This window comes from Heterodontus francisci, chromosome 48 (assembly GCF_036365525.1).
Source record: "Heterodontus francisci isolate sHetFra1 chromosome 48, sHetFra1.hap1, whole genome shotgun sequence".
Lineage (NCBI taxonomy): Eukaryota > Metazoa > Chordata > Chondrichthyes > Heterodontiformes > Heterodontidae > Heterodontus > Heterodontus francisci.
In genome coordinates this window covers 2,156,251-2,181,026 of record NC_090418.1, presented here as the reverse complement: position 1 = coordinate 2,181,026, position 24,776 = coordinate 2,156,251, and the positions used below count along the sequence as shown (strand labels likewise).

At 46.2% G+C, this 24,776-nt stretch overlaps 2 protein-coding genes across 2 annotated transcripts in view; one reads left to right on the top strand and one right to left on the bottom strand.

Annotated features, from left to right (window-relative positions):
• The window catches only part of LOC137357325 (disks large homolog 1-like), a 377,389-nt gene extending 376,654 nt beyond the window's left edge, over positions 1 to 735 (top strand). The window contains exon 7 of the mRNA XM_068023579.1: positions 688 to 735. Coding sequence (XP_067879680.1) covers positions 688 to 735 — 48 coding nt within the window. The remainder of the gene's footprint in view (positions 1 to 687) is intronic.
• Positions 736 to 749: 14 nt separating this feature from the next.
• dnah2 (dynein, axonemal, heavy chain 2) overlaps positions 750 to 24,776 on the bottom strand; it is a 178,845-nt gene continuing 154,818 nt past the window's right edge. The window contains exons 62-68 of the mRNA XM_068023578.1: positions 8,119 to 8,235; positions 6,784 to 6,925; positions 6,049 to 6,218; positions 5,446 to 5,562; positions 3,389 to 3,553; positions 1,379 to 1,504; positions 750 to 827 (exon numbers count right to left, since the gene is read on the bottom strand). Coding sequence (XP_067879679.1) covers positions 750 to 827; positions 1,379 to 1,504; positions 3,389 to 3,553; positions 5,446 to 5,562; positions 6,049 to 6,218; positions 6,784 to 6,925; positions 8,119 to 8,235 — 915 coding nt within the window. The remainder of the gene's footprint in view (positions 828 to 1,378; positions 1,505 to 3,388; positions 3,554 to 5,445; positions 5,563 to 6,048; positions 6,219 to 6,783; positions 6,926 to 8,118; positions 8,236 to 24,776) is intronic.

Here is a 24,776-nt window from a genome sequence, read left to right as displayed (position 1 = left end):
GGACACACTGGTCACTGACCCGATAACCCAGAGACACCGATCACTGATAACCCGGAGATACCAGTCACCGACCCAATAACCCAGAGACACCGGTCACTGACCCGATAACCCAGAGACACTGGTCACTGATAACCCAGAGACACCGGTCACTGATAAGCCGGATTCCCAGTCACTGATAACCCGGAAACATTCGTCACTGAAAACCCAGACCCCCGGTCACTGATAACTCGGAGACACCAGTCACCGACCCGATAACCCAGAAAGACCGGTCACTGACCCGATAACCCAGAGACACCGGTCACTGACCCGATAACCCAGAGACACTGGTCACTGATAACCCAGAGACACCGGTCACTGATAAGCCGGATTCCCAGTCACTGATAACCCGGAAACATTCGTCACTGATAACCCAGACCCCCGGTCACTGATAACCCGGAGACACCAGTCACCGACCCGATAACCCAGAAAGACCGGTCACTGACCCGATAACCCAGAGACACTGGTCACTGACCCGATAACCCAGAGACACCGGTCACTGATAATCCGGACACACTGGTCACTGAGCCGATAACCCAGAGACACCAGTCACTGAGCCGATAACCCAGAGACACTGGTTACTGATAATCCAGACACACTGGTCACTGACCCGATAATCTGGAAACACTGGTCACCAACCCGATAACCCAGAGACACCGGTCACTGATAACCCAGAGACACCGGTCACTGAGCCGATAACCCAGAGACACCAGTCACTGAGCCGATAACCCAGAGACACTGGTCACTGATAATCCGGACACACTGGTCACTGACCCGATAATCTGGAAACACTGGTCACCAACCCGATAACCCAGAGACACCGATCACAGATAACCCGGAGACACCGGTCACTGATAAGCCGGATTCCTGGTCACTGATAACCCGGAAACATTCGTCATGATAACCCAGACCCCCGGTCACTGATAACCCGGAGACACCGGTCACTGATAACCCGGAAACACCGGTCACTGATAAGCCGGATCCCCAGTCACTGATAACCCGGAAACATTCGTCACTGATAACCCAGACCCCCGGTCACTGATAACCCGGAGACACCAGTCACCGACCCGATAACCCAGACCCCCGGTCACTGATAACCCAGATCCCCGGTCATTGATATCCCGGAAACATCCGTCACTGATAACGGACCCCAGGTCACTGATAACCCCAGACATACCAGCCACTGACCCGATAACCCAGAGATACCAGTCACTGACCCGATAACCCAGAGATACCAGTTACTGACCCAATAACCCAGAGATACCAGTTGGGTTTTGCAACAACAAACAAAATGCTGGCCCTCAGTTACAATGAAGCAGGATAGTTGAAATCTAGCACTCACCTCCTTCATCCAGATATCAGTAACAATGTCATCACGATAACTGGATAGGAAAGGGCCCATGTACGAGAGGAAGGCTGAGGCCAGCAGGCAGTCGCCAACCAAGTAACCCATGTCCGATTCGAGACCCTGGCATAAAACAGAAAAACCACTGTTGGGGCTGACCGTGCGAGGGTGAACAATGCTGTTAAAACAGCACTCGAGCAATTTTGATGTTGGAATGTAAAGTGTTATATGGGTTCCATAGAGAGATTTTATAACAACTGACTGCCGTACAGTTATTCCCAGACAAATGCTTCTGTGACACCCCAAATGTAGCTATACTAGCCAACTAGAATCATCGCCAAGTGGCATTTATGTATCTTCAAATGGATAAGGAGCTGTTTTGGAGAGAATAGGGGTGATTCTTTGTCTCAGCAACTCCCTGTTTTTCAGCATTAATTGAGCAGTAGTGAAATGAAACATACTGTTTTTAAACACTGAGCACCGTCTTGCATTCTGCTTGTGGCCCATCCAATGCAATGTCCCAGTGGGCTGCAATGTAAGCAGCCAAATATGCCTTCAGATGCCCTATGTCATTCTCTACCTGTGTTGTCACCTCCAGTTCCTCCACACAGCAGGGGCGGTACAAGTTGGATGTCCAGCAATAGGCAAAGGGATTGCCAGCTGCCCTTGGATGATATACTGAAAGGGTTGTTGCTATTTAAACCATTTCAGAATTCATCTAATCGCTGTGGAACGCTCCAAACTCCCAAAGGGCTTCTGACAGCAGACTTTCAACCTGGCACTCCTTCCAGCAACTCTACTGTCACTGGAGGAAGAGGAGATACATGAATAGGATGGGAATAGAGGGATACAGACCCCAGAAGTGCAGAAGGTTTTAGTTTAGGCAGGCATCAAGTTTGGCGCAGGCTTGGAGGGCCGAATGGCCTGTTCCTGTGCTGTACTGTTCTTTGAGATGGCAGCTCAGGAGAGGGGAGCACACAGAGCTGCTGCTGCAGTGAAGGCAAATAGGAGGAGGAGCGCTCGCAGGAATCGCGAGCACCAGCAAGCTAAGGTTTCAGAGGACATCAAATTAGAGCCTGATCTGGTCCTTACTTAAGGTCTGCACATGTAATTAGTGACCAAGAGCCTGTCCTGACATCATTTGGAGTGCTCCCACTGCAGTCTAGGCTGAGAGTGACTGACTCAGCACTGTTTACCATGAATTGTTGAAGGAGTCCCCTGCTCCTTTTAGTTTTGAACTGGTTCCTAGTGAGATTTGATATTCTTTGTAAAGTGACAGTAAAACTCTGAGATAGTTAACCTGATACCCTCAGCCAAGTCCTTGTTATGCCTAAGTTGGACTTTTCCATTGTTCACTTGTTGGTGCCCCCAGCTTCATTCTACTAAATTCACCCTGAGTTATATCCTCCACATTCAATCATATTCCCCTCTCACCTGGTCCTCAATGCACTAAATTTAAAAATCTTCATGTTCTTTAACAGAACCCTGCAGCCTTGCTCCCTATCCCAGAAGCCTCTTTTGGCTCTACATATCAGCATGCATCCTCCAACCTTTCCATTCTTTGCACTGCTCCCTACCTCCCCTGCACCATTGGTCACCATGGCCTCTCACTCTGGAACTTCCTCCCTAAATCTGTTTGCCCAGCTACTTCTCTCCCACCTTGAAAAGCCTGCTCAAAACCTACCTCTTTGGTCACCCAATTCCTCTCCCTGTTACTGCTCGCCATCTGTTTTCACCTCTGAGAAACATCTAAGGCCGGGGGGGTGTCTCCTAGCTTAAACTCACTATAAATGCAAGTTGATGTTGATGTCGGTGGAGGGGGAAAGAAGTACAATGAGAATGATCTGTCATTGAGGGTATATACCAAAAAGAAAGATACAAAATTGGACGGAGTGGGGGGGGGGGGCGATGGAAGATAAAGAAAGAGCAGGAATATGAAAGGAGAGAGATGGAAGGTGTTTTAGTCCAGTTGGACAATCTGCACAGTCACTGCATACAGCTCCTCACCTTCACAGTCTGTTCCCAGCGTCCTTTTTCTGCAGCTAGACCAGACAGCAGCTTATCTGCACGGTCCAGTTTGATCTCCATCTCCTCTGACCTTTTGCGCAGATCCTCCTTTTGAGCCAGTTTTTCATCATATTGTTTCTTCAACATTTCCAGCTTCTCAGCCACCTGAAAGAGGAAGTGGAAAAGCACACTGAAAGTAACTGCCGCAGTCCAGCACCTCAATCGTCAGGGGTAGCAGTTGTGTGCATTTTACAATTTACTGCATTCAAAACATAAGCAGCTACAAGACTAGAAAAGACAACTGCAACCCACCCACCCAGTCCTAAAGTTCTCTATTCTCTATATCTCTCTCACACCCCACTCCCTTTCTTTGACAAATATCTTTCCAGCTCCCTTTTGAATTTGACAACACTGTTGTCTCACACTCTGTCAGTTCACATTCCCTCTGTGGATGTTCCTAGTTGTACAGTTTTAGATTAGGATTGGATTTACCTGAAAGCAACGGGCTTTTTGGGGGATCTTCTCTCTGAAACAGCCCCGGTGCTGCTTAGAAAGAAAACCCTGGAAGTGATGGAATGCTTGGACTATGAAGGAGGCTGGATGGATGATCAGGTAAAGTGTGTCACACTCACAGCTCCCTTTTCTTTTCTATTGCCTCCATTGAGAAAAAGTACATTTTAGCAACAGGTAAAGGCCATTAGCCCAACAAGCATGTCTCCCTCTCAGAATAATCTCACCACCTCACTCAATCCCTTCCCAGAGATCTCTTCAGCCAATTAACAATGTCATCTTCAAATGGCCTTCACCAGTAATTCAGTCCACTATTCTAATAGTCTTTGGATGAAAAGGTTCGCCCCAACCTCCCTTACTCAAAACTACCCAATTTTTAACATGCATCACTTGGTACCAGAGTGAAGAATTTGTCTGGTGGAACTTTGTCAGTCCACTTTTTAACTTCAAATACTTTAATAAGGTCACCTTGAAGTTTCCTTATTTTCCCATAACTGGAGTTCTGTCCTCTAAAGGCAGGCGGGACTGTCCCTGGACCTCGGTCTGCAACTGTCCTTGGACCAGCAGTTGGGAAGGAGCACAGGTATCAGAGTGTGACGATCTCACCACCCTCATTTGAGGTGGAACATCAGACCACCACGCAGCAGCATCGCTGAGGCTGAGACTGAAAACCCACCATGCCAATTATTTGGAGTCCTGAAGAATATCACAAAGAATTGGGATTGTTCTCCTTGCAGCATAGAAGGTTAAGAAGGGATTTAATAGAAGTGTTCAAAATCACAAAGGGTTTTGATAGAGTAAATAAAACCGATTCTAGTGGCAGGAGGGTCGGTAACCAAAGGAGACAGATTTAAGGTGATTGGCAAAAAAACCAGAGAAGAGATGAGGAGAATTTTTTTTACACAGTGAGTTGTTGTGATCTGGAACGCGCTGCCTGAAAGGGCCATGGAAGCAGATTCAATAGTAACTTTCAAATGGGAATTGGATAAATACTTGAAGAGGAAAAATTATTAGGGCTATGGGGAAAGAGAAGGGACAGGGACGATGGGCTAAATGACCTATTTCTGAATCATTGTATGATTCTATGAATGAATATTATTGACAGGTGACTCAATGGCATTTTAATATAAATCATGTGACTCAATATTCACTAATCCCCGCTACTAAGTATGTGTCTGTGGATGCCAAGTGAAACCATGATCAGACTTGGCTGTGATGCCCTCCACAGGTGAATAGGCTCTCAATATGACTGCCTGAAATTGGGCAATATATGTAGAATGAAGTTGCAGTGTGTGCCAGCAACTTTGAGTGAAGAGGAGAATCTGGAGCGGGAAAAAAATCCCAGGGTATTTTGGTGAAAAGTTGCACAGCTTGATTGAAAAGATGGTAAAAATTCAGCAAAAGAAACTGTAAAGAGAGTGGCCAATGGCTGGCCTTAGGATGAGGGTATGAAATTTCGGAGCTTTCCATTGTTTCTAGCTAGCTGTAAATGGGAAGCAGAGGATCAACATAGCAACTGTAGAATATTACGACACTGCAGCACGGACCTCTCTTAACTTAGCCTGTGCATCAGCAAGCGACGCCTGCTTCTCTGCCAGCTGTGCCATGGCGTCCCTCAGGCGAATTCGCTTGGGTTCAACCACACGGTACAGTCTGCCATACAGCTGTGGGTAGAGATAGAGAGAACGTAAGTTAGACAAAGAATTCACTGCAGATCCAGTTAGCACCTAAACATATGAATGCTGCTTTTAAAGGCTTTTGTATCCGGTTCTCCATGTCCATTCTTGTCTAGCATTATATTTCCATTGACAGAGCCCAGGCACACTATTGGTAAAGCCTCAGATTCCCATACACAAAACCATCATGTCCTCACTAACATTAAAAACAGGAACATCCAAACATGTTTCAGTTAAAATGCATTTTATTTTATCCACCTAGATTTATAATTCATTAGCAATTTGGTTGAGAGATAGAGGGATAGTGAGAAAGAGAGATTGAAGAAAGAGAAGCAGAGACAAAGACTCAAAAGCTGAGAACATGATAGAAAGAAAAAGAGAGTGAGTGAGAAAAATAGCAAGCAAAAGCTGAATAAATAGAGAACCAAGAAAAGGGTGAAAGGAGGAGAGATGTGGAACTGAAAAAGTACTCACCTCCATGGCAAGGACCCACATACAGAGGGATTTGGCAGCCACAGACACACGACCAACGATTTCTGGCTGGAAGTCTGGTTGTGCGCAGTACGTTCCAATTTTCTTCAGCACTTTGTCGGAGATATTGTCTTTGTCGAAATTAATGAGCTGCTTAATGAAGGTTCCCTCACCTGAAAAACATTCATTAACCTCATTAACACTAGACAGGTACCCGTCACCTCATCAACACCAGACAGGTACCCGCCACCTCATCAAAACCAGATGGATACCAGTCACCCCATCAACACCCGACGGGTACCCGTCACCTCATCAAAACCAGACGGGTACCCGCCACCTCATCAAAACCAGATGGATACCAGTAACCCCATCAACACCCGTCACCTCATCAACACCCGACGGGTACCTGTCACCTCATCAGCAGCTGTGCTAACAGCCAATAGGGATCAGTCTTGTATTTATGAAGGATCAGTAACACCTCACTGTCTTTTGCACAAGGGTACTTGACACTGTGCTTACCTGGGAATGCACCCAGTGATCGGACATGAAATAAACGGACAATTGCCCTGCTGGCATTTTGATTGGATAGAAAAAAATCATTAATTCATCCCTTTTACAGGTTTTGCTGATTAGATTTGTGTCAAAAACATATATCTTGAAACATTAACTAATCCACCTGGCCACCAAACTGTCTCCGTCCACCCATACAACCAGTCAGCAACAGAACTGGCCTCTTACCCAGCTGCTTCTTGGCCTCAGCCCAGGTTGGCTCTGATCCTCGAAGAATCATGACTGCTTGCATCACAGTCTCGACGAGGACAGGAGGGCGGCCGTATGATTTGATTTCAGTCATGTCCTTTTTATTCAAGGATTCCAGAGCCTAGAATGTAAAGGATTGAGACAGCGTGTTACTCCACATAGCTAACTCAACCCTAGCAAGCCGTGCCTTTTACAACTAGTATTGGCTGGAAGGTAGACATGCCTTGGAAAATTGTGATGTACCTCAGAAAATAACTTCTTTATTTATATTTATTGATAAAACACTAGTTGAGCCCCAGCTGGAGTATTGTGTCCAATTTTGGGCACCACTCTTTAGGAAGGATGTCGGGGCCTTGGAGAGGGTGTAGAGGAGATTTACTAGAATGGTATCAGGGATGAGAGACTTAAGTTATGTGGAGAAACTGAGATTGTTCTCCTTCGAGCAGAGAAGGTCAAGGGGAGACTTGGTAGAGGTTTTCAAAATCATAACAGGTCTTGATAGTTTCTCCCTATCTACTCTGCTTCCACTGGTCAGTAACCAGAGTACACAGACTTAAGGTAATTGGCAAAGGAACCAGAGGGGCAGATGAGGAGATTTTGTTTGAAGCACAGTGAGTTGTTGTGATCTGGAATGCGCTGCCTGAAAGGGCAGTGGAAGCAGATTCAACAGTAACTTCCAAAAGGGAATTGGATAAGTACTTGAAAGGAAAAATTTGCAGGACTGTGGGGCAAGATCAAGAGCGTGGGACTAATTGGATAGCTCTTTCAAAGAGCTCTTTCACAGGAAGGATGTAGGATACTACAATATTATGAAGATTAGCAGATGAAGCACTGCAAATTTCTTTTGAATATTTTGCAAATGTTTGGTGTTTCGCTTCCAGTTAGTTTGACTAAAACACTGCAAGTGCAACTAACTTGTTCTCTCCTCCTTGTTCATCTGCCTTTGGTTTCATGTACAGTTCTACATCCACATGAGTCTTCTGCATGTATTACATGCAGGCTTCTGTTTAACACCCTTGATTATCAAGTGACAGTGCGACTGAGACTAAATAACTTAACATGCAGACTAGGGCCTCTGCTTCACCTCCCCATCCAAAGGGTGGCACACCTGCTAGCGCAGCACTCCCCTCAGCTCAAACTCCAGATGTGGGAATTGAACTAGCAACCTTTCACCCCATGGGTGAGAGTGCCACTAGCTGAGCCAAGCTGACACACAACCTAATGTGACATTCTGTAACAGCACAGGGTGTGAAGAAGCAGCAGATGAGGGAGGCTGTGTGACTAAGTCGTTTTCATTTATTTCCAGTTCCATACCTTCATAGCCTCCTGCAGTGCTGGCATGGCCTCATCCAGTTCCTTTTGGGCACCTTCTGCCATTATTTTGCATTTTATCTCTTCTGCTGCAATCTTCTCACTGTGGGAGCTTACAGTCTGGATGGAAAGAAATGTTCAATGAGATAGTTTAATGAGGCCATCAAGAAAATGATATTACAGTAAAAAGAACTGACCAGCTCCTCAAGTCCACCTTGATCACCTCGATCAGATTATCTGTCAACCTTCTAAACTCAAGGGAACAACAAGTCATGTTCATACAACTTGTTCTCATCATTAAACCCTTTAACGCCCAATATCTTTCTGGTGAATCTGCGATGTATACCTTCCTAGACCAATATATCTTTCTTGAGATGTAGTGCTGAAAACTGAATGCAGTTACTCCAGATGGGTTTCTCTTTCTCCGTTGTATCTGTTCGAACGATGCAACCTTCCATGCTAACACTTCTGATATGTCTTCCTTTTCCTTCAACTAAGGATTCCCCCCCCTCCACAATGGTTGACAGGGCCCTCAACTGTGTCCGATCTATTTCATGCACTTCTGCTCTCACCCCTTCCCCTCCCTCCCAGAACCATGGTAGGGCTCCCTTTGTCCTCACCTTGCACCCCACCAGCCTCCGTATTCAATGGATCATCCTCCACCATTTCCACCACCTCCAGCATGTTGCCAAACACATCTTCCCTCCTCTCTCCTTCCAGCATTCCGAAGGGACCGTTCCCTCCGCAACACCCTGGTCCACTCCTCAGTCACTGCCAAAACATCCTCGCTTTCCAATGGTACCATTCCATAAAAGTGCAGGAGATGCAACACCTGCCCTTTTACCTCCTCCCTTCTCAACATCCAGGGCCCCAAACACTCCTCCCAAGTGAAACAGCAATTTACTTGTACTTCCTTCAATCTAGTCCACTGTATTCACGACTCACAACGTGATCACCTCTTCCACTTTGTGGAACTTTTTTTTTATTCGTTCATGTAATGTGGTCGTCACTGGCTAGGACAGCATTTATTGCCCATCCCTAATTGCTCTTGAGAAGGTGGTGGTGAGCTGCGTTCTTGAACTGCTGCAGTCCATGGGATGTAGGTACACTCACAGTGCTGTTAGGAAGGGAGTTCCAGGATTTTGACCCAGCGACAGTGAAGGAATGGCGATATAGTTCCAAGTTAGGATGGTGTGTAGCTTGGAGGGGAACTTGCAGGTGGTGATGTTCCCACGTATCTGCTGCCCTTGTTCTTCTAGGTGGTAGAGGTCGTGGGTTTGGAAGGTGCTGTCGAAGGAGCCTTGGTGAGTTGCTGCAGTGCATCTTGTAGATGGTACTCACTGCTGCCACTGTGCATCAGTAGTGAAGGGAATGAATGGTGAAGGTAATGGATGGGGTGCCAGTCAAGTGGGCTGCTTTGTCCTGGATGGTGTCGAGCTTCTTGAGTGTTGTTGGAGCTGCACCCACCCAGGCAAGTGGAGAGTATTCCATCACACTCCTGACTTATGCCTTGTAGATGGTGGACAGGCATTGGGGAGACAGGTAGTGAGTTAGTCGCTGCAGAATTCCTAGCCTCTGACCTGCTCTTGTAGTCATATCATTTATGTGGCTGGTCAAAGGCAACCCCCAGGATGTTGATAGTGGGGGATTCAGCAATGGTAATGCCATTGGACACCAAGGAGAGATGGTTAGATTCTCTCTTGCTTGTGATGGTCATTGCCTGGCACTTGTGTGGCACAAATGTTACTTTCCACTTATTAGCCCAAGCCTGGATGTTGTCCAAGTCTTGCTGCATCTGGACACGGCTGCTTCAGTATCTGAGGAGTTGTGAATGGTGAACATCCATCAGCGAACATCCTCACTTCTCACCTTATGATGGAGGGAAGGTCATTGATGAAGCAGCTGAAGAATGGTTGGGCCTAGGACACCTCCATTCAGTCCACAAGCATGACCCTAAGCTTCTTGTTGCTTGTCATTTCAATTCTTCACCGTGCTCCCCCTCTGATCTTTCTGTCCTTGGCCTACTACAATGTTCCCATGAAGCTCAACACAAGCTCCAGGAACAGCATCTCATCTTTCGACTGGGCACTTTACAGCCTTCAGGCCTCAACATTGAGTTCAACAATTTTAGGTCATAACCTCTGCCCCCACTTTTTTCTTTCTTTGTGTTTTTTCTGCTGGTTTGTTTCCCCCCGCCTCCTTCCCCGCCTTGTTTCTTTAATTAGCTGAGCAGGCAGCTGAATGGTTGGTGAGTTTTATGTTTTCTTTCTCTCTAAATGGTAACAGTAGTTTAACTTGGGAGATACAAGTGTTGCATTAAATTTATAGCTATAACTAGTGAAACCAATTGATATAACTACAGATAATTGTGGAGCGATATTTCTTAACCTAATTTGTTAAAAAAAAAGTGAAGATGGTAAGGCAGGTGATGTGTAGCAATTGTAGCATGTGGGAGCTGGTGGACACCAGAGAGATCCGCAGCAACCACATCTGCGTTAAGTGTCTGCAGCTCGAGGAACTTCAGCTCAAGGTTATAAAAGCAAAATACTGCGGATGCTGCACAGTGGCGCAGTGGTGTGCACCGCAGCCTCACAGCTCCAGCGACCTGGGTTCAAATCTGGGTACTGCCTGTGTGGAGTTTGCAAGTTCTCCCTGTGTCTGCATGGGTTTCCTCCGGGTGCTCCGGTTTCCTCCCACAGCCAAAAGACTTGCAGGTTGATAGGTGAATTGGCCATTATAAATTGCCACTAGTATAGGTAGGTGGTAGGGGAATATAGGGACAGGTGAGGATGTGGTAGGAATATGGGATTAGTGCAGGATTAGTATAAATGGGTGATTGATGGTCGGCACAGACCCGGTGGGCCGAAGGGCCTGTTTCAGTGCTGTATCTCTAAATAAAAAAAATAAATGCTGGAAATACTCAGCAGGTCTGGCAGCATCTGTGGAAAGAGAAGCAGAGTTAACGTTTTAGGTCAGTGACCCTTCTTCAGAACTGGCAAATATTAAAAATGTAAAAGGTTATAAGCAAGTAAGGTGGGGGTGGGGCAAGAGATAACAAAGGAGAAGGTGCAGATAGGACAAAGAACAAAGAACAGTACAGCACAGGAACAGGCCATTCGGTGCTCCAAGCCTGCGCCGATCTTGATGCCTGCCGAGACTAACACCTTCTGCACTTCCAGGGCCCATATCCCTCTATTCCCTTCCTATTCATATATTTGTCAAGATGTCTCTTAAACGTCGCTATCGTATCTGCTTCCACCACCTCCCCTGGCAGCAAGTTCCAGGCACTCACCACCCTCTGTGTAAAAAACATGCCTCGCACATGGCCTCTAAACTTTGCCCCTCGCACCTTAAACCTATGTCCCCTAGTAACTGACTCTTCCACCCTGGGAAAAAGCTTCTGACTATCCACTCTGTCCGTGCCGCTCATAACTTTGTAAACCTCTATCATGTAGCCCCTCCACCTCCGTCGTTCCAGTGAAAACAATCCGAATTTTTCCAACCTCTCCTCACAGCTAATGCCCTCCAGACCAGGCAACATCCTGGTAAACCTCCTCTGTACCCTCTCCAAAGCCTCCACGTCCTTCTGGTAGTGTGGCGACCAGAATAGCTGACCAGACAAGGTCACAGAATAGCTGTCCAGAAGATCGTGGAGCAAAGGCAAACAATATGCTAATGGTGTGTTGAAAGACAAAGCATTAGTACAGATAGGGTGTTAACGGACTGAAAATTGAACAGCCGTAAGTACAAACATGAAAAAAAACAGTGGGTAAGCAAACTGAACAAACTAAGATGAAATAAAATAAACACAAAAAAATACATATATAAAAAAAGGAAAAAGAAAAAAAAAAAACTAAAAATAACTTTTAAAAAATGGGGGGCCCGTCTGAAATTATTGAACTCAATGTTCAGTCCGGCAGGCTGTAGTGTGCCTAATCGGTAAATGAGATGCTGTTCCTCGAGCTTGTGTTGATGTTCACTGGAACAGTGCAACAATCTCAGGACAGAGATGTGAGCACGAGAGCAGTGGAGAGTGTTGAAATGGCAAGCAACCGGAAGCTCGGGGTCCTGCTAGTGGACTGAGCGGAGGTGTTCTGCAAAGCGGTCACCCAGTCTGCGTTTGGTCTCCCCATTGTAGAGGAGACCACATTGTGAGCAGCGAATACAGTATACTACATTGAAAAAAGTACAAGTAAATCGCTGCTTCACCTGAAAGGAGTGCTTGGGACCTGGGATAGTGAGGAGAGAGGAGGTAAATGGGCAGGTATTACACCTCCTGCGATTGCATAGGAAGGTGCCATGGGAAGGGGACGAAATGGTGGGGTAATGGAGGGGTGGACCAGGGTGTCACAGAGGGAACGATCCCTTTGGAATGCTGACAAGGGAAGGGAGGGGATGATGCGTTTGGTAGTGGCATCACGCTGGAGGTGGCGAAAATGGCAGAGGATGATCCTTTGGATGTGGAGGCTGATGGGGTGGAAAGTGAGGACAAGGGGAACCCTGTCACGGTTCTGGGAGGAAGGGGAAGGGGTGAGGGTAGAGGTGTGGGAAATGGGCCGGACACGGTTTCTAATATTTGCCAGTTCTGAAGAAGGGTCACTGACCTGATACGTTAACTCTGCTTCTCTCTCCACAGATGCTGCTAGACCTGCTGAGTATTTCCAGCATTTCTTGTTTTTATTTCAGCTCAAGGTTGATGAGTTGGAGTCTGAGCTTCAGACACTGCGATGCACCAGGGAGGGTGGAAGTTACCTGGACACTTTGTTCCAAGAGGCAGTCACACCACCCCTTAGGCTAGGTACTTCATATTTGGTCTGTGATCAGGGACAGGAGGGTGTGACTATGATGAAGCAGGTATGGCAATCCGGAAGGTAGCACTGGAGGAGCCTCAACTCTTTCAATTGTCTAACAGGTTTGAGGTTTTTGCAGCTTGTCTGGAGCGGGGACTGCAGGGAGGATGAGCAAACTGACCATGGCACAGTGGTGCAGGGGGCCATTCAAGTGGATGGAGTTAAAAGGAATGTTGTTGTAGTAGGTGACAGTATAGTTAGAGGGATACTGTTCTCTGCAGCTGAGAGCATGAATCCCGAAGGCTGTGTTGCCTGCCCCGTGCCAGGGTTAAGGACATCTCCTCGGGGCTAAAGAGGAACTTAGATTGGGAGGGGAAGGATACAGTTATCGTGGTGCATGTGGGTACCAACGATATAGGCAGGACTATGAAAAAGGTTTTGCTGAGGGAATCTGAGCATCTAGGGGCTAAATTAAAAAGCAGAAACCACAAAGGTAATAATCTATAGATTACTACCTGAGCCACGAGCAAACTGGCACAGGCTAAATAAGATTAAAGAGTTGAATGCGTGGCTCATAGATTCGTATTGGAGAAATGGGTTTCTGTATTGATGGGGCACTGGCACCAGTACTGGGGAAAGAAGGAGCTGTACTGTTGGGATAGGCTTCACTTGAACTGCACTGGGAGTGGGGGTGGGGAGGGTTCATGTGAGGGGAGATTTGGAAAGTTAAAGAGAAAGGTCAAGGAAATAGTGCAGATACAAGTAATGAGAACCAGAATGTGACAGGAAAGGACAGGGCATATAATGTCAGAGTGGGCAAAAATGGTAAGAAGACAGAATTAAAGGCTCCTTATCTGAATGGATGAATTGATAATAGAAATAGAAATAAATGAGTATGATATGATAGCCATTACAGAGACATGGTTGTTAGGTGACCAAGGCTGGGATCTGAATGTTCAAAGGTATTTAACATTTCTGAAGGACAGGAGGAAAGGAAAATGAGGTGGGGTAGGTCCGTTAATAAAGGATGAGATCAGTACACTGGTGATAAATGATCTTAGTTCAGAAGATGAAGATGTAGAATCAGTTTGGGTGGAGATAAGAAACAGATAGAATTCACTGGTGAGAGTAATTTATAGACCCCCTAACAGTAGCTAGAAAGTAGGACAGATTATACATCAAGAAATATTGGGGGCTTGCAAAGAAGGTATAGCAATAATCGTGGGGGATTTTAATCTTCACATCGATTGGACAAATCAAATTGGCAAAGGTGGCCTGGAAGATGAGTTCACAGAGTGTATTAGAAAACAGCGAGACCAAGGCGAACATGCGAGGAGACAGGCACCGGCGAGCGGGAGTTCCAGCGGCTTAAGACAGGCTGCAAGAGGCCAGGGAAAAAGCGAGACCAAAGTGGACCTGCGAGGAGACAGGCACCGGCGAGCAGGAGTTCCAGTGGCTTAAAGGAGGCTGCGAGAGGCCAGGGAAACAGCGAGACCAAGGCAGACCTGCGAGGAGACAAGCACCAGCGAGCGGGAGTTCCAGCGGCTTAAAAGAGGCATACTCTCACACACTCTCACAGGCACAGCGAGAGAGTTCCACGACTAACGTCACAGTTCAGAAAGTGATATGTTGCAAGGGGAGGCAGCTGATTGGTAAGTAGGAACAGGTGGGTATTTCTACCCTTTTTTACTACTTTCAGTCGCTGAAGTAAAAGTAAAGGTAGGGACTTTAGATTGCAATAGGTAGTGTTTGGAGTGGAATAAAGGTCCATAGCGTAATTAGTATTCTAAATTAAAGGGATTAACTAAGGAGCTTAATCTAAGGCTAAGTCACGGCAGGAGAGCTCAGCCCCATGGTATGCTCCTCCTGCGCTGTGTGGGAAATCAGGGACACTTCCAGTGTCGCTAGCGATCATGTGTGCAGAAAGTGTGCCCAGCTGCAGCTACTAGCTGATCGCATTGCGCAGCTGGAGCTGTGGATGGACTCACTGTGGCGCATCCGCGATGCTGAGGATGTTGTGGATAGCACATTTAGCGAGGTGCTCACACCGCGGGTAATGGCTGCAGAGGCAGTAAAGGAATGGATAACCACCAGGAGTAGTAGTAGGCACAGGCAGGTAGTGTAGGAGTCCCCTGTGGCCATCCCCCTCTCAAACAGATATACCGCTTTGGATACTGTTGGCGAGGCGGGGGGATGGCCTCCCAGGGGAAAGCAGCAACAGCCAAGTTCGTGGCACCACAGATGGCTTTGCTGCACAGGAGGGGATGAAAAAGAGTGGGAGAGCCATACTGATATGAGATTCAATTGTAAGGGGAACAGATAGGCGTTTCTGTGGCCGCAAACGAGACTCCAGGATGGTATGTTGCCTCCCTGGTGCTAGGGTCAAGGATGTCTCGGAGCAGCTGCAGGACATTCTGAAGGGAGAGGGTGAACAGTCAGAGGCCGTGGTACACATTGGTACCAACGACATAGGTAGAACGAGGGATGAGGTCCTGCAACAAGAATTTAGGGAGCTAGGTAGCATATTAAAAAGCAGGACCTCAAAGGTTGTAATCTCTGGATTACTCCCGGTGCCACGTGCTAGTGAGTATAGGAATCGGAAGATAGAGAAGATGAATGCGTGGCTGAGGAGATGACACAGGAGGGAGGGCTTTAGTTTCCTGGATCACTGGGTCTGTTTCTGGCAAAGGTGGGACCTGTACAAGTTGGACAGGTTGCACCTGAACCGGAATGGGACCAACATCTTTGCTGGGAGGTTTGCTAGTGCTGTTAGGGGGTGGGATGAAACTAATTTGGCAGGGGGATGGGTACAGAATGGAGTTACAGTAGGGTTGATGCACAGTCAAATATAGAAGAGAAACTGAGTCAGTCTGAAAGGCAGAGCAAATATAGACCTGTTAAGGCACAGCGACCCGGGTTCAATTCTGGGTACTGCCTGTGTGGAGTTTGCAAGTTCTCCCTGTGTCTGCGTGGGTTTCCTCCGGGTGCTCCGGTTTCCTCCCACATGCCAAAGACTTGCAGGTTGATAGGTAAAATTGGCCATTATAGATTGCCCCTAGTATAGGTAGGTGGTAGGGAAATATAGGGACAGATGGGGATGTGGTAGGAATATGGAATTAGTGTAGGATTAGTATAAATGGGTGGTTGATGGTCGGCACAGACTCGGTGGGCCGAAGGGCCTGTTTCAGTGCTGTATCTCTAAATAAATAAAATATAGTGAAAAATGCAAGGCTGGATTGCATCTATTTTAATGCAAGGAGTCTTACTAGTAAGGCAGATGAATTGAGGGCGTTGATTAGCACATGGCATTGTGATATTATTGCTATCACAGAGGTTGAGGGAGGGGCAGGACTGGCATCTCAATATTCCAGGGTATAGAATCTTCAGGCGTGACAGGGGAGGGGGTAAAAGAGGAGGTGGCATTGCACTGTTGATCAAGGAGTCAATTACTGCAGTAAGGAGGGATGATAGCTTAGAAGGTTCCTCAAATGAGTCCATATGGGTAGAACTTAAAAACAAAAAGGGGGCAATCACTTGGCTGGGAGTTTACTACAGAACTCCAAACAGTCAGGGAGAGTTAGAGGAGCAGATATGTAGGCAAATCTCAGAAAGGTGTAAAAATAATAGAGTAATAATAGTAGGGGATTTGTGCTTCACCAATATCATAGAAACATAGAAAATAGGCGCAGGAGTAGGCCATTTGGCCCTTCGAGCCTGCTCCGCCATTCATTATGATCATGGTTGATCATCCAACTCAAATCAACTGGGATAGTCTTAGTGCAAAAGGCTTAAAGGGGGCGGAATTCTTAAAATGCATACAGGAGAGCTTTTTGAGCCAGTACGTAGAAAGTCCTACAAAAGAAGGGGCAGTACTGGACCTAATCCTCGGCAATGAAGCCAGACAAGTGGTAGAAATGTCAGTGGGGGAGCATTTCAGGGATAGAGACCATAACTCTAAGATTTAAGGTAGTTATGGAAAAGGACAAAGATAGACCAGAAATAAAGGGACTGAATTGGGGGAAGGCCGATTTCAATATGATAAAACAGGATCTGGCCAAAGTGAACTGGGAGCAGCTACTTGTACGAAAGTCTACATCAGACCAGTGGGAGTCATTCAAAGAGGAAATAGTGAGAGTTCAGAGTCAACATGTACCCGTTAAGGTGAAGGGTAGGACCAACAAGTCCAGGGAACCCTGGATGTAAAGGGATATAGAGAATTGGATCAGGAAAAAAAAAAAGGAGGCTTCTGGCAGATTCAGAACGCTGAAAACAGCGGAGGCATTAGAGGAGTGCGTCTCTATCCCTGAAATGCTCCCCCACTGACATTTCTACCACTTGTCTGGCTACATTCCCTAGGATTAGGTCCAGTACTGCCCCTTCTTTTATAAAAGCAAAATACTGCGGATGCTGGAAATCTGACACTGCGGCGCAGTGGTTAGCACCGCAGCCTCACAGCTCCAGGGACCCGGGTTCGATTCTGGGTACTGCCTGTGCGGAGTTTGCAAGTTCTCCCTGTGTCTGCGTGGGTTTTCGCCGGGTGCTCCGGTTTCCTCCCACATCCAAAAGACTTGCAGGTGAGAGGTAAATTGGCCGTTGTAAATTGCCCCTAGCGTAGGGAGGTGATAGGGAATATGGGATTACTGTAGGGTTAGCATAAATGGGTGGTTGTTGGTCGGCACAGACTCGGTGGGCCGAAGGGCCTGTTTCAGTGCTGTATCTCTAAATAAAATATAAATAAAAACAAGAAATGCTGGAACCACTGAGCAGGTCTGGCAGCATCTGTGGAAAGAGAAGCAGAGTTAACGTTTCGGGTCAGCGACCCTTCATCGGAACTGCCCCTTCTTTTGTAGGATTTTCTACGTACTGGCTCAAAAAGCTCTCCTGTATGCATTAAAGTGTGGGCGGGGGGGGGGTACTTAAAAAGTAATTAGGAGATCGAAGCGGGGACATGAAAAAACACTGGCGGGCAAGATAAAGGAAAATCCTAAGGCGTTTTATAAGTATGTTAAGGGAAAGAGGATAACCTGGGAAAGAGTGGGGCCCATTAAGGACCAAAGTGGCAATCTGTGTGTGGAGACGGAGGACGTAGGTGAGGCTTTAAATGATTACTTTTCATTTGTGTTCACTATGGAAAAGGATGTTGGAGGTGTAGAGATCAGGGAGGGGGATTGTGATATACTTGAACATATTAGCATTGAAAGGGAGGAAGTATTAGCTGTTTTAGCAGGCTTAAAAGTGGATAAATCCCCAGGCCGAGATGAGATGTATCCCAGGCTGTTATGTGAGGCAAAGGAGGAGATTGCAGGGGCTCTGACACAAATGTTCAAATCCTCTCTGGCCACAGGAGAGGTACCAGAGGACTGGAGGATAGCAAATGTGGTACCATTATTCAAGAATGGTATCAGGGATAAACCAGGTAATTACAGGCCGGTGAATCTAATATCAGTGGTTGGGAAGCTATTGGAAAAAATTCTGAGGGACAGGATTAATCTCCACTTGGAGAGGCAGGGATTAGTCAGGGATAGTCAGCATGGCTTTGTCAGGGGGAGATCGTGTCTAACAAATTTGATTGACTTTTTTGAGGAGGTGACTAGATGTGTAGATTAGGGTAAAGCAGTTGACGTAGTCTATATGGACTTCAGTAAGGCTTTTGATAAGGTCCCACATGGGAGATTGGTTAAGAAGGTAAGAGCCCATGGGATCCAGGGAAATTTGGCAAAGTGGATCCAAAATTGGCTTAGTGGCAGGAGGCAGAGGGTAATGGTCGAGGGTTGTTTTTGCGAGTGGAAGCCAGTGACCAGTGGTGTACCACAGGGATTGGTGCTGGGTTCCTTACTGTTTGTAGCGTACATTAATGATTTAGACGTGAATACAGGAGGTATGATCAGTAAGTTCGCAGATGACACGGAAATTAGTGGCGTCGTAAATAATGAGGAGGAAAGCCTTAGCTTATCGGACGATATAGATGGGTTGGTAAGATGGGCGGAGCAGTGGCAAATGGAATTTAATCCTGAGAAGTGTGAGGTGATGCATTTTGGGAGGACTAACAAGGCAAGGGAATATACAATGGATGGTAGGACCCTAGGAAGTACAGAGGGATCTTAGTGTACTTGTCCATAGATCACTGAAGGCAGCAGCACAGGCAGATAAGGTGGTTAGGAAGGCATTTGGGATTAGAATTAGAATTAGAAGAATTAGAACATTACAGCGCAGTACAGGCCCTTTGGCCTCGATGTTGCGCCGACCTGTGAAACCATCTGACCTACACTATTCCATTTTCATCCATATGTCTATCCAATGACCACTTAAATGCCCTTAAAGTTGGCGAGTCTACTACTGCTGCAGGCAGGGCGTTCCACGCCCCTACTACTCTCTGAGTAAAGAAACTACCTCTAACATCTGTCCTATATCTATCACCCCTCAACTTAAAGCTATGTCCCCTCGTGTTTGCCATCACCATCCGAGGAAAAAGACTCTCACTGTCCACCCTATCTAACCCTCTGATTATCTTATATGTCTCTATTAAGTCACCTCTCCTCCTCCTTCTCTCCAACGAAAACAACCTCAAGTCCCTCAGCCTTTCCTCGTAAGACCTTCCCTCCATACCAGGCAACATCCTAGTAAATCTCCTCTGCACCCTTTCCAAAGCTTCCACATCCTTCCTATAATGCGGTGACCAGAACTGCACGCAATACTCCAGGTGCGGTCTCACCAGAGTTTTGTACAGCTGTAGCATGACCTCGTGGCTCCGAAACTCGATCCCCCTACTAATAAAAGCTAACACACCATATGCCTTCTTAACAGCCCTATTAACCTGGGTAGCAACTTTCAGGGATTTATGCACCTGGACACCAAGATCTCTCTGTTCATCTACACTACCAAGAATCTTCCCATTAGCCCAGTACTCTACATTCCTGTTACTCCTTCCAAAGTGAATCACCTCGCACTTTTCCGCATTAAACTCCATTTGCCATCTCTCAGCCCAGCTCTGCAGCCTATCTATGTCCCTCTGTACCCTACAACATCCTTCAGCACTATCCACAACTCCACCGACCTTAGTGTCATCCGCAAATTTACTAACCCACCCTTCTACACCCTCATCCAGGTCATTTATAAAAATGACAAACAGCCCCAAAACAGATCCTTGTGGTACAACTTCCTCCCTGCCTGACAGGTACATACTTATCAAGGACACGCAGTAGCTGCTCTTTGAATAAGCTCCACATTTCGATTGTTCCCATCCCCTGCAGTTTCCTTCCCCATCCTACGCATCCTAAATCTTGCCTAATCGCATCATAATTTCCTTTCCCCCAGCTATAATTCTTGCCCTGCGGTATATACCTGTCCCTGCCCATCGCTAAGGTAAACCTAACCGAATTGTGATCACTATCACCAAAGTGCTCACCTACATCTAAATCTAACACCTGGCCGGGTTCATTACCCAGTACCAAATCCAATGTGGCATCGCCCCTGGTTGGCATGTCTACATACTGTGTCAGAAAACCCTCCTGCACACATTGGACAAAAACTGACCCATCTAAAGTACTCGAACTATAGTATTTCTAGTCGATATTTGGAAAGTTAAAGTCCCCCATAACAACTCCCCTGTTACTCTCGCCCCTGTCGAGAATCATCTTCGCTATCCTTTCCTCTACATCTCTGGAACTATTTGGAGGTCTATAAAAGACTCCCAACAGGGTGACCTCACCTCTCCTGTTTCTAACCTCGGCCCATACTACCTCAGTAGACGAGTCCTCAAACGTCCTTTCTGTTGCTGTAATACTCTCCTTGATTAACAATGCCACACCACCCCCCCCTCTTTTACCATCTTCTCTGTTCTTACTGAAACATCTAAATACCGGAACCTGCAACATCCATTCCTGCCCCTGCTCTACCCATGTCTCCGAAATGGCCACTACATCGAGATCCCAGGTACCAACCCATGCTGCAAGCTCACCCACCTTATTCCGGATGCTCCTGGCGTTGAAGTAGACACACTTTAAACCAGGTTCTTGCTTGCCAGTGCCCTCTTGCGTCCTTGTAACCTTATCCCTGACCTCACTACTCTCAACATCTTGTACACTGGAACTACAATTTAGGTTCCCATCCCCCTGCTGAATTAGTTTAAACCCCCCCGAAGAGCACTAGCAAATCTCCCCCCCAGGATATTGGTACCCCTCTGGTTCAGGTGAAGACCATCCTGTTTGTAGAGGTCCCACCTACCCCAGAAAGAGCCCCAGTTATCCAGGAACCCAAAACCCTCCCTCCTGCACCATCCCTGCAGCCACGTGTTCAACTCCTCTCTCTCCCTATTCCTCGCTTCGCTATCACGTGGCACGGGCAACAACCCAGAGATAACAACTCTGTTTGTTCTCGCTCTAAGCTTCCACCCTAGCTCCCTGAATTTCTGTCTTAAATCCCCATCTCTCTTCCTACCTATGTCGTTGGTGCCTATATGGACCACGACTTGGGGCTGCTCCCCCTCCCTCTTAAGGATCCCAAAAACACGATCCGAGACATCATGAACCCTGGCACCTGGGAGGCAACATACCAACCGTGAGTCTCTCTCGTTCCCACAGAACCTCCTATCTGTTCCCCTAACTATGGAGTCCCCAATGACTAATGCTCTGCTCCTCTTCCCCATTCCCTTCTGAGCAACAGGGACAGACTCTGTGCCAGAGAACTGTACCCCATTGCTTACCCCTGGTAAGTCGTCCCCCGCAACAGTATCCAAAACAGTATACCTGTTGTTGAGGGAAACGGCCACAGGGGATCCCTGCACTGCCTGCTGGTTCCCTCTCCTTCCCCTGACGGTAACCCATCTACCTACTTCTTTTACCTGAGGTGTGACTACCTCCCCATAACTCCTCTCAATAACCCCCTCCGCCTCCCGAATGATCCGAAGTTCATCCAGCTCCAGCTCCAGTTAATACTTGGATACTTGCCTTTATTAGCCGAGGCATAGAATATAAGAGCAGGGAGGTTATGATGGAGCTGTATAAAACGCTAGTTAGGCCACAACTGGAGTACTGTGTACAGTTCAGGGCACCACACTATAGGAAGGATGTGGTTGCACTGGAGATGGTGCAGAGGAGATTCACCAGATTGTTGCCTGGGCTGGAGCATTTCAGCTATGAAGAGAGACTGAAAAGGCTAGGGTTGTTTTCCTTAGAGTAGAGAAGGCTGAGGGGAGATATGATTGAGAGATACAAAATTATGAGGGGCATTGATAGGTTAGATAGGAAGCAACTTTTTCCCTTAGCGGAGGGGTCAATAACCAGGGGGCATAGATTTAAGGTAAGGGGCAGGAGGTTTAGAGGGAATTTGAGGAAAAATGTTTTCACCCAGAGGGTGGTTGGAATCTGGAACACACTGCCTGAAGAAGTGGTCGAGGCAGGAACCCTCACAACATTTAAGAAGTATTTAGATGAGCACTTGAAATGCCATAGTATACAAGGCTATGGGCCAAGTGCTGGAAAATGGGATTAGAATAGTTAGGTGCTTGATGGCTGGCACAGACAAGATGGGCCAAAGGGCCTGTTTCTGTGCTGTATATCTCTATGACTCTATGAAACCTAAGAATAGGCTCATACCCAACTTTCTCTATGGAACCTATCAGGGACCAGGCTATTTTAGACCTGGTAATGTGTAATAAGATAGGATTAATTAAAGACCTTATAGTAAAGGATCATCTAGGCAGGAGTGATCATAACATGATGAATTTCACATTCAGTTTGAGGAACAGAAATGTGGGTCGGAAACTAGTGTCTTAAACTTAAATAAAGGCAAGGGTATGAACACAGAGTTCGAGTCATACAGTACAGAAACAGGCCCTTGGCCCATCGTGTCTATGCCAGCCATCAAGCACCTAACTATTCTAATCCTAATGGCTAAAGTGGACTGGGAAAATAGGTTAAAAGGTAACCTGATAGAGAAGCAGTGACAGACATTTAAGGAGATATTTCATAACTCTCAGCAAAGATATATTCAACTGAGGAAGAAAGACTCTATTCGAAGGATGCGCCATCTGTGGCTAACTAAGTAAGTGAAGGGTGGTGGCAAATTGAAAGAAAAGGTATAGAGTGCTGCAAAGATTAATGGTGGGCCAGAAGATTGGGAAAACTTTAGAAACCAGCAAAGGATAACTAAAAAAAAAGGAAGAAATTAGAGTATCAGGGAAAACTAGCAAGAAATATGAAGACAGACAGTAAAAGCTTCTACAAATATATAAAAAGGAGAAGAGTGGCTAAAGTGAGCATTAGTGAGAGTGAGACTGGGGAATTATTAATGGGAAACAAGAAAATGGCAGATGCTTTGAACAAGTATTTTGTATGGGTCTTCACAGTAGAAGATGCAAAAAGCATCCCAAGAATAGTAGAAAATCAAGTGGCAAAAAGGAAGGAACCTAAAACAATCACTATCACTAGAGAAAAAGTAATGGGAATACTAGAATACTAATGAGACTAAAGGCTGACAAGTCCCCTGGACCTGATGGCCTGCATCTGAGTGTCTTAAATGAAGTGACTGCAGAGATAGAGGATACATTGGTTATAATCTTTCAAAATTCTTTAAATTCTGGAAAGGACTCAGCGAATTGGAAAACCGCAAATGTAACACCTCTGTTCAAGAAAGGATGACTTGGATGAAGACACTGACTGTATTGTAGCCAAATTTGCTGACAATACAAAGATAGGTAGGAAAGCAAGTTGTGAGGAGGATACAGAGAGTCTGCAAAGGGATATAGATAAATTAAGGGGTCAAAACTTTGACAGATGGAACATAATGTGGAAAAATGGGAGGTTGACTTTGGCAGGAATAATAGAAAAAGAGAATATTATTTAAATGGAGAGAGATTGCAGAATGCTGCTGTAGAGAGGGACTTGGGTGTCCTTGCTTATGAATCACAAAACATAAGCATGCAAGTACAGCAAGTAATTAGGAAGGCAAATTGAATGTTGGCCTTTATTGCAAGGGGGATGGAATATAAAAGTAGGGAAGTCTTGCTACAACTGTACAGGGCATTGGTGAAACTGCACCTAGAGTACTGTGTATAGTTTTGGTCACTTTGTTTAAGGAGGGACATACTTGCATTGGAAGCAGTTCAGAGAAGGTTCACTAGACTGATTCCTGGGATGAGGGGCTTGTCTTACAAGGAAAGGCAGATTGGGCCTATATTCACTGGAATTTAGTAGATTGAGAGGTGATCCTATTGAAACATATAAGATTCTGAGGGGGCTTGACAGGGTAGATACTGAGAGGATGTTTCCCTTGTGGGGGAATCTAGAACTAGGAGGCACAGTTTCAAATTAAGGTGTTTCCTATTTAAGATGGAGCTGAGGAGTAATTTCTTCTCTCAGAGGGTCATTAGTGTTCGGAATTTTGAGCAGTAGAGGCTGAGCCATTCAAGGCTGAATTAGAAAGATTTTTGATTGACAAGGGAGTCAAGGATTATGGCTGGAAATTGGAGTTAATTAAGGCTGCAATCAGATCAGCATGATCTAACTAAATGGCAGAGCAGGCTCGAAGGGCTAAACGACCTACTCCTGCTTCATTTTCTTATGTTTCTTAATCCCTTTACTTTGTGTTTGGGCAGCTGGTATCCTGCTATTTACACTTTATCCAGACAGATCTTCTGTCTCTTTACTTGTCCCATTATAACCCTGCTTGGCTTTGTACCATGAAACCTTTTGTCATTTAATCTGTCCTGCCCTCCACCTTATCACAGACCTTCCTTTTTTTCTTCTTCCCCCTCCCCTCTTTCACTTGCTCAAAACCTATCACATTTCTAACTTTTGCTAATTCTGATGAAAGATCACACAGAACCTAAAACGTTAACTCTGTTTTCCTTTCCACAGATGCTGTTTGACCTGC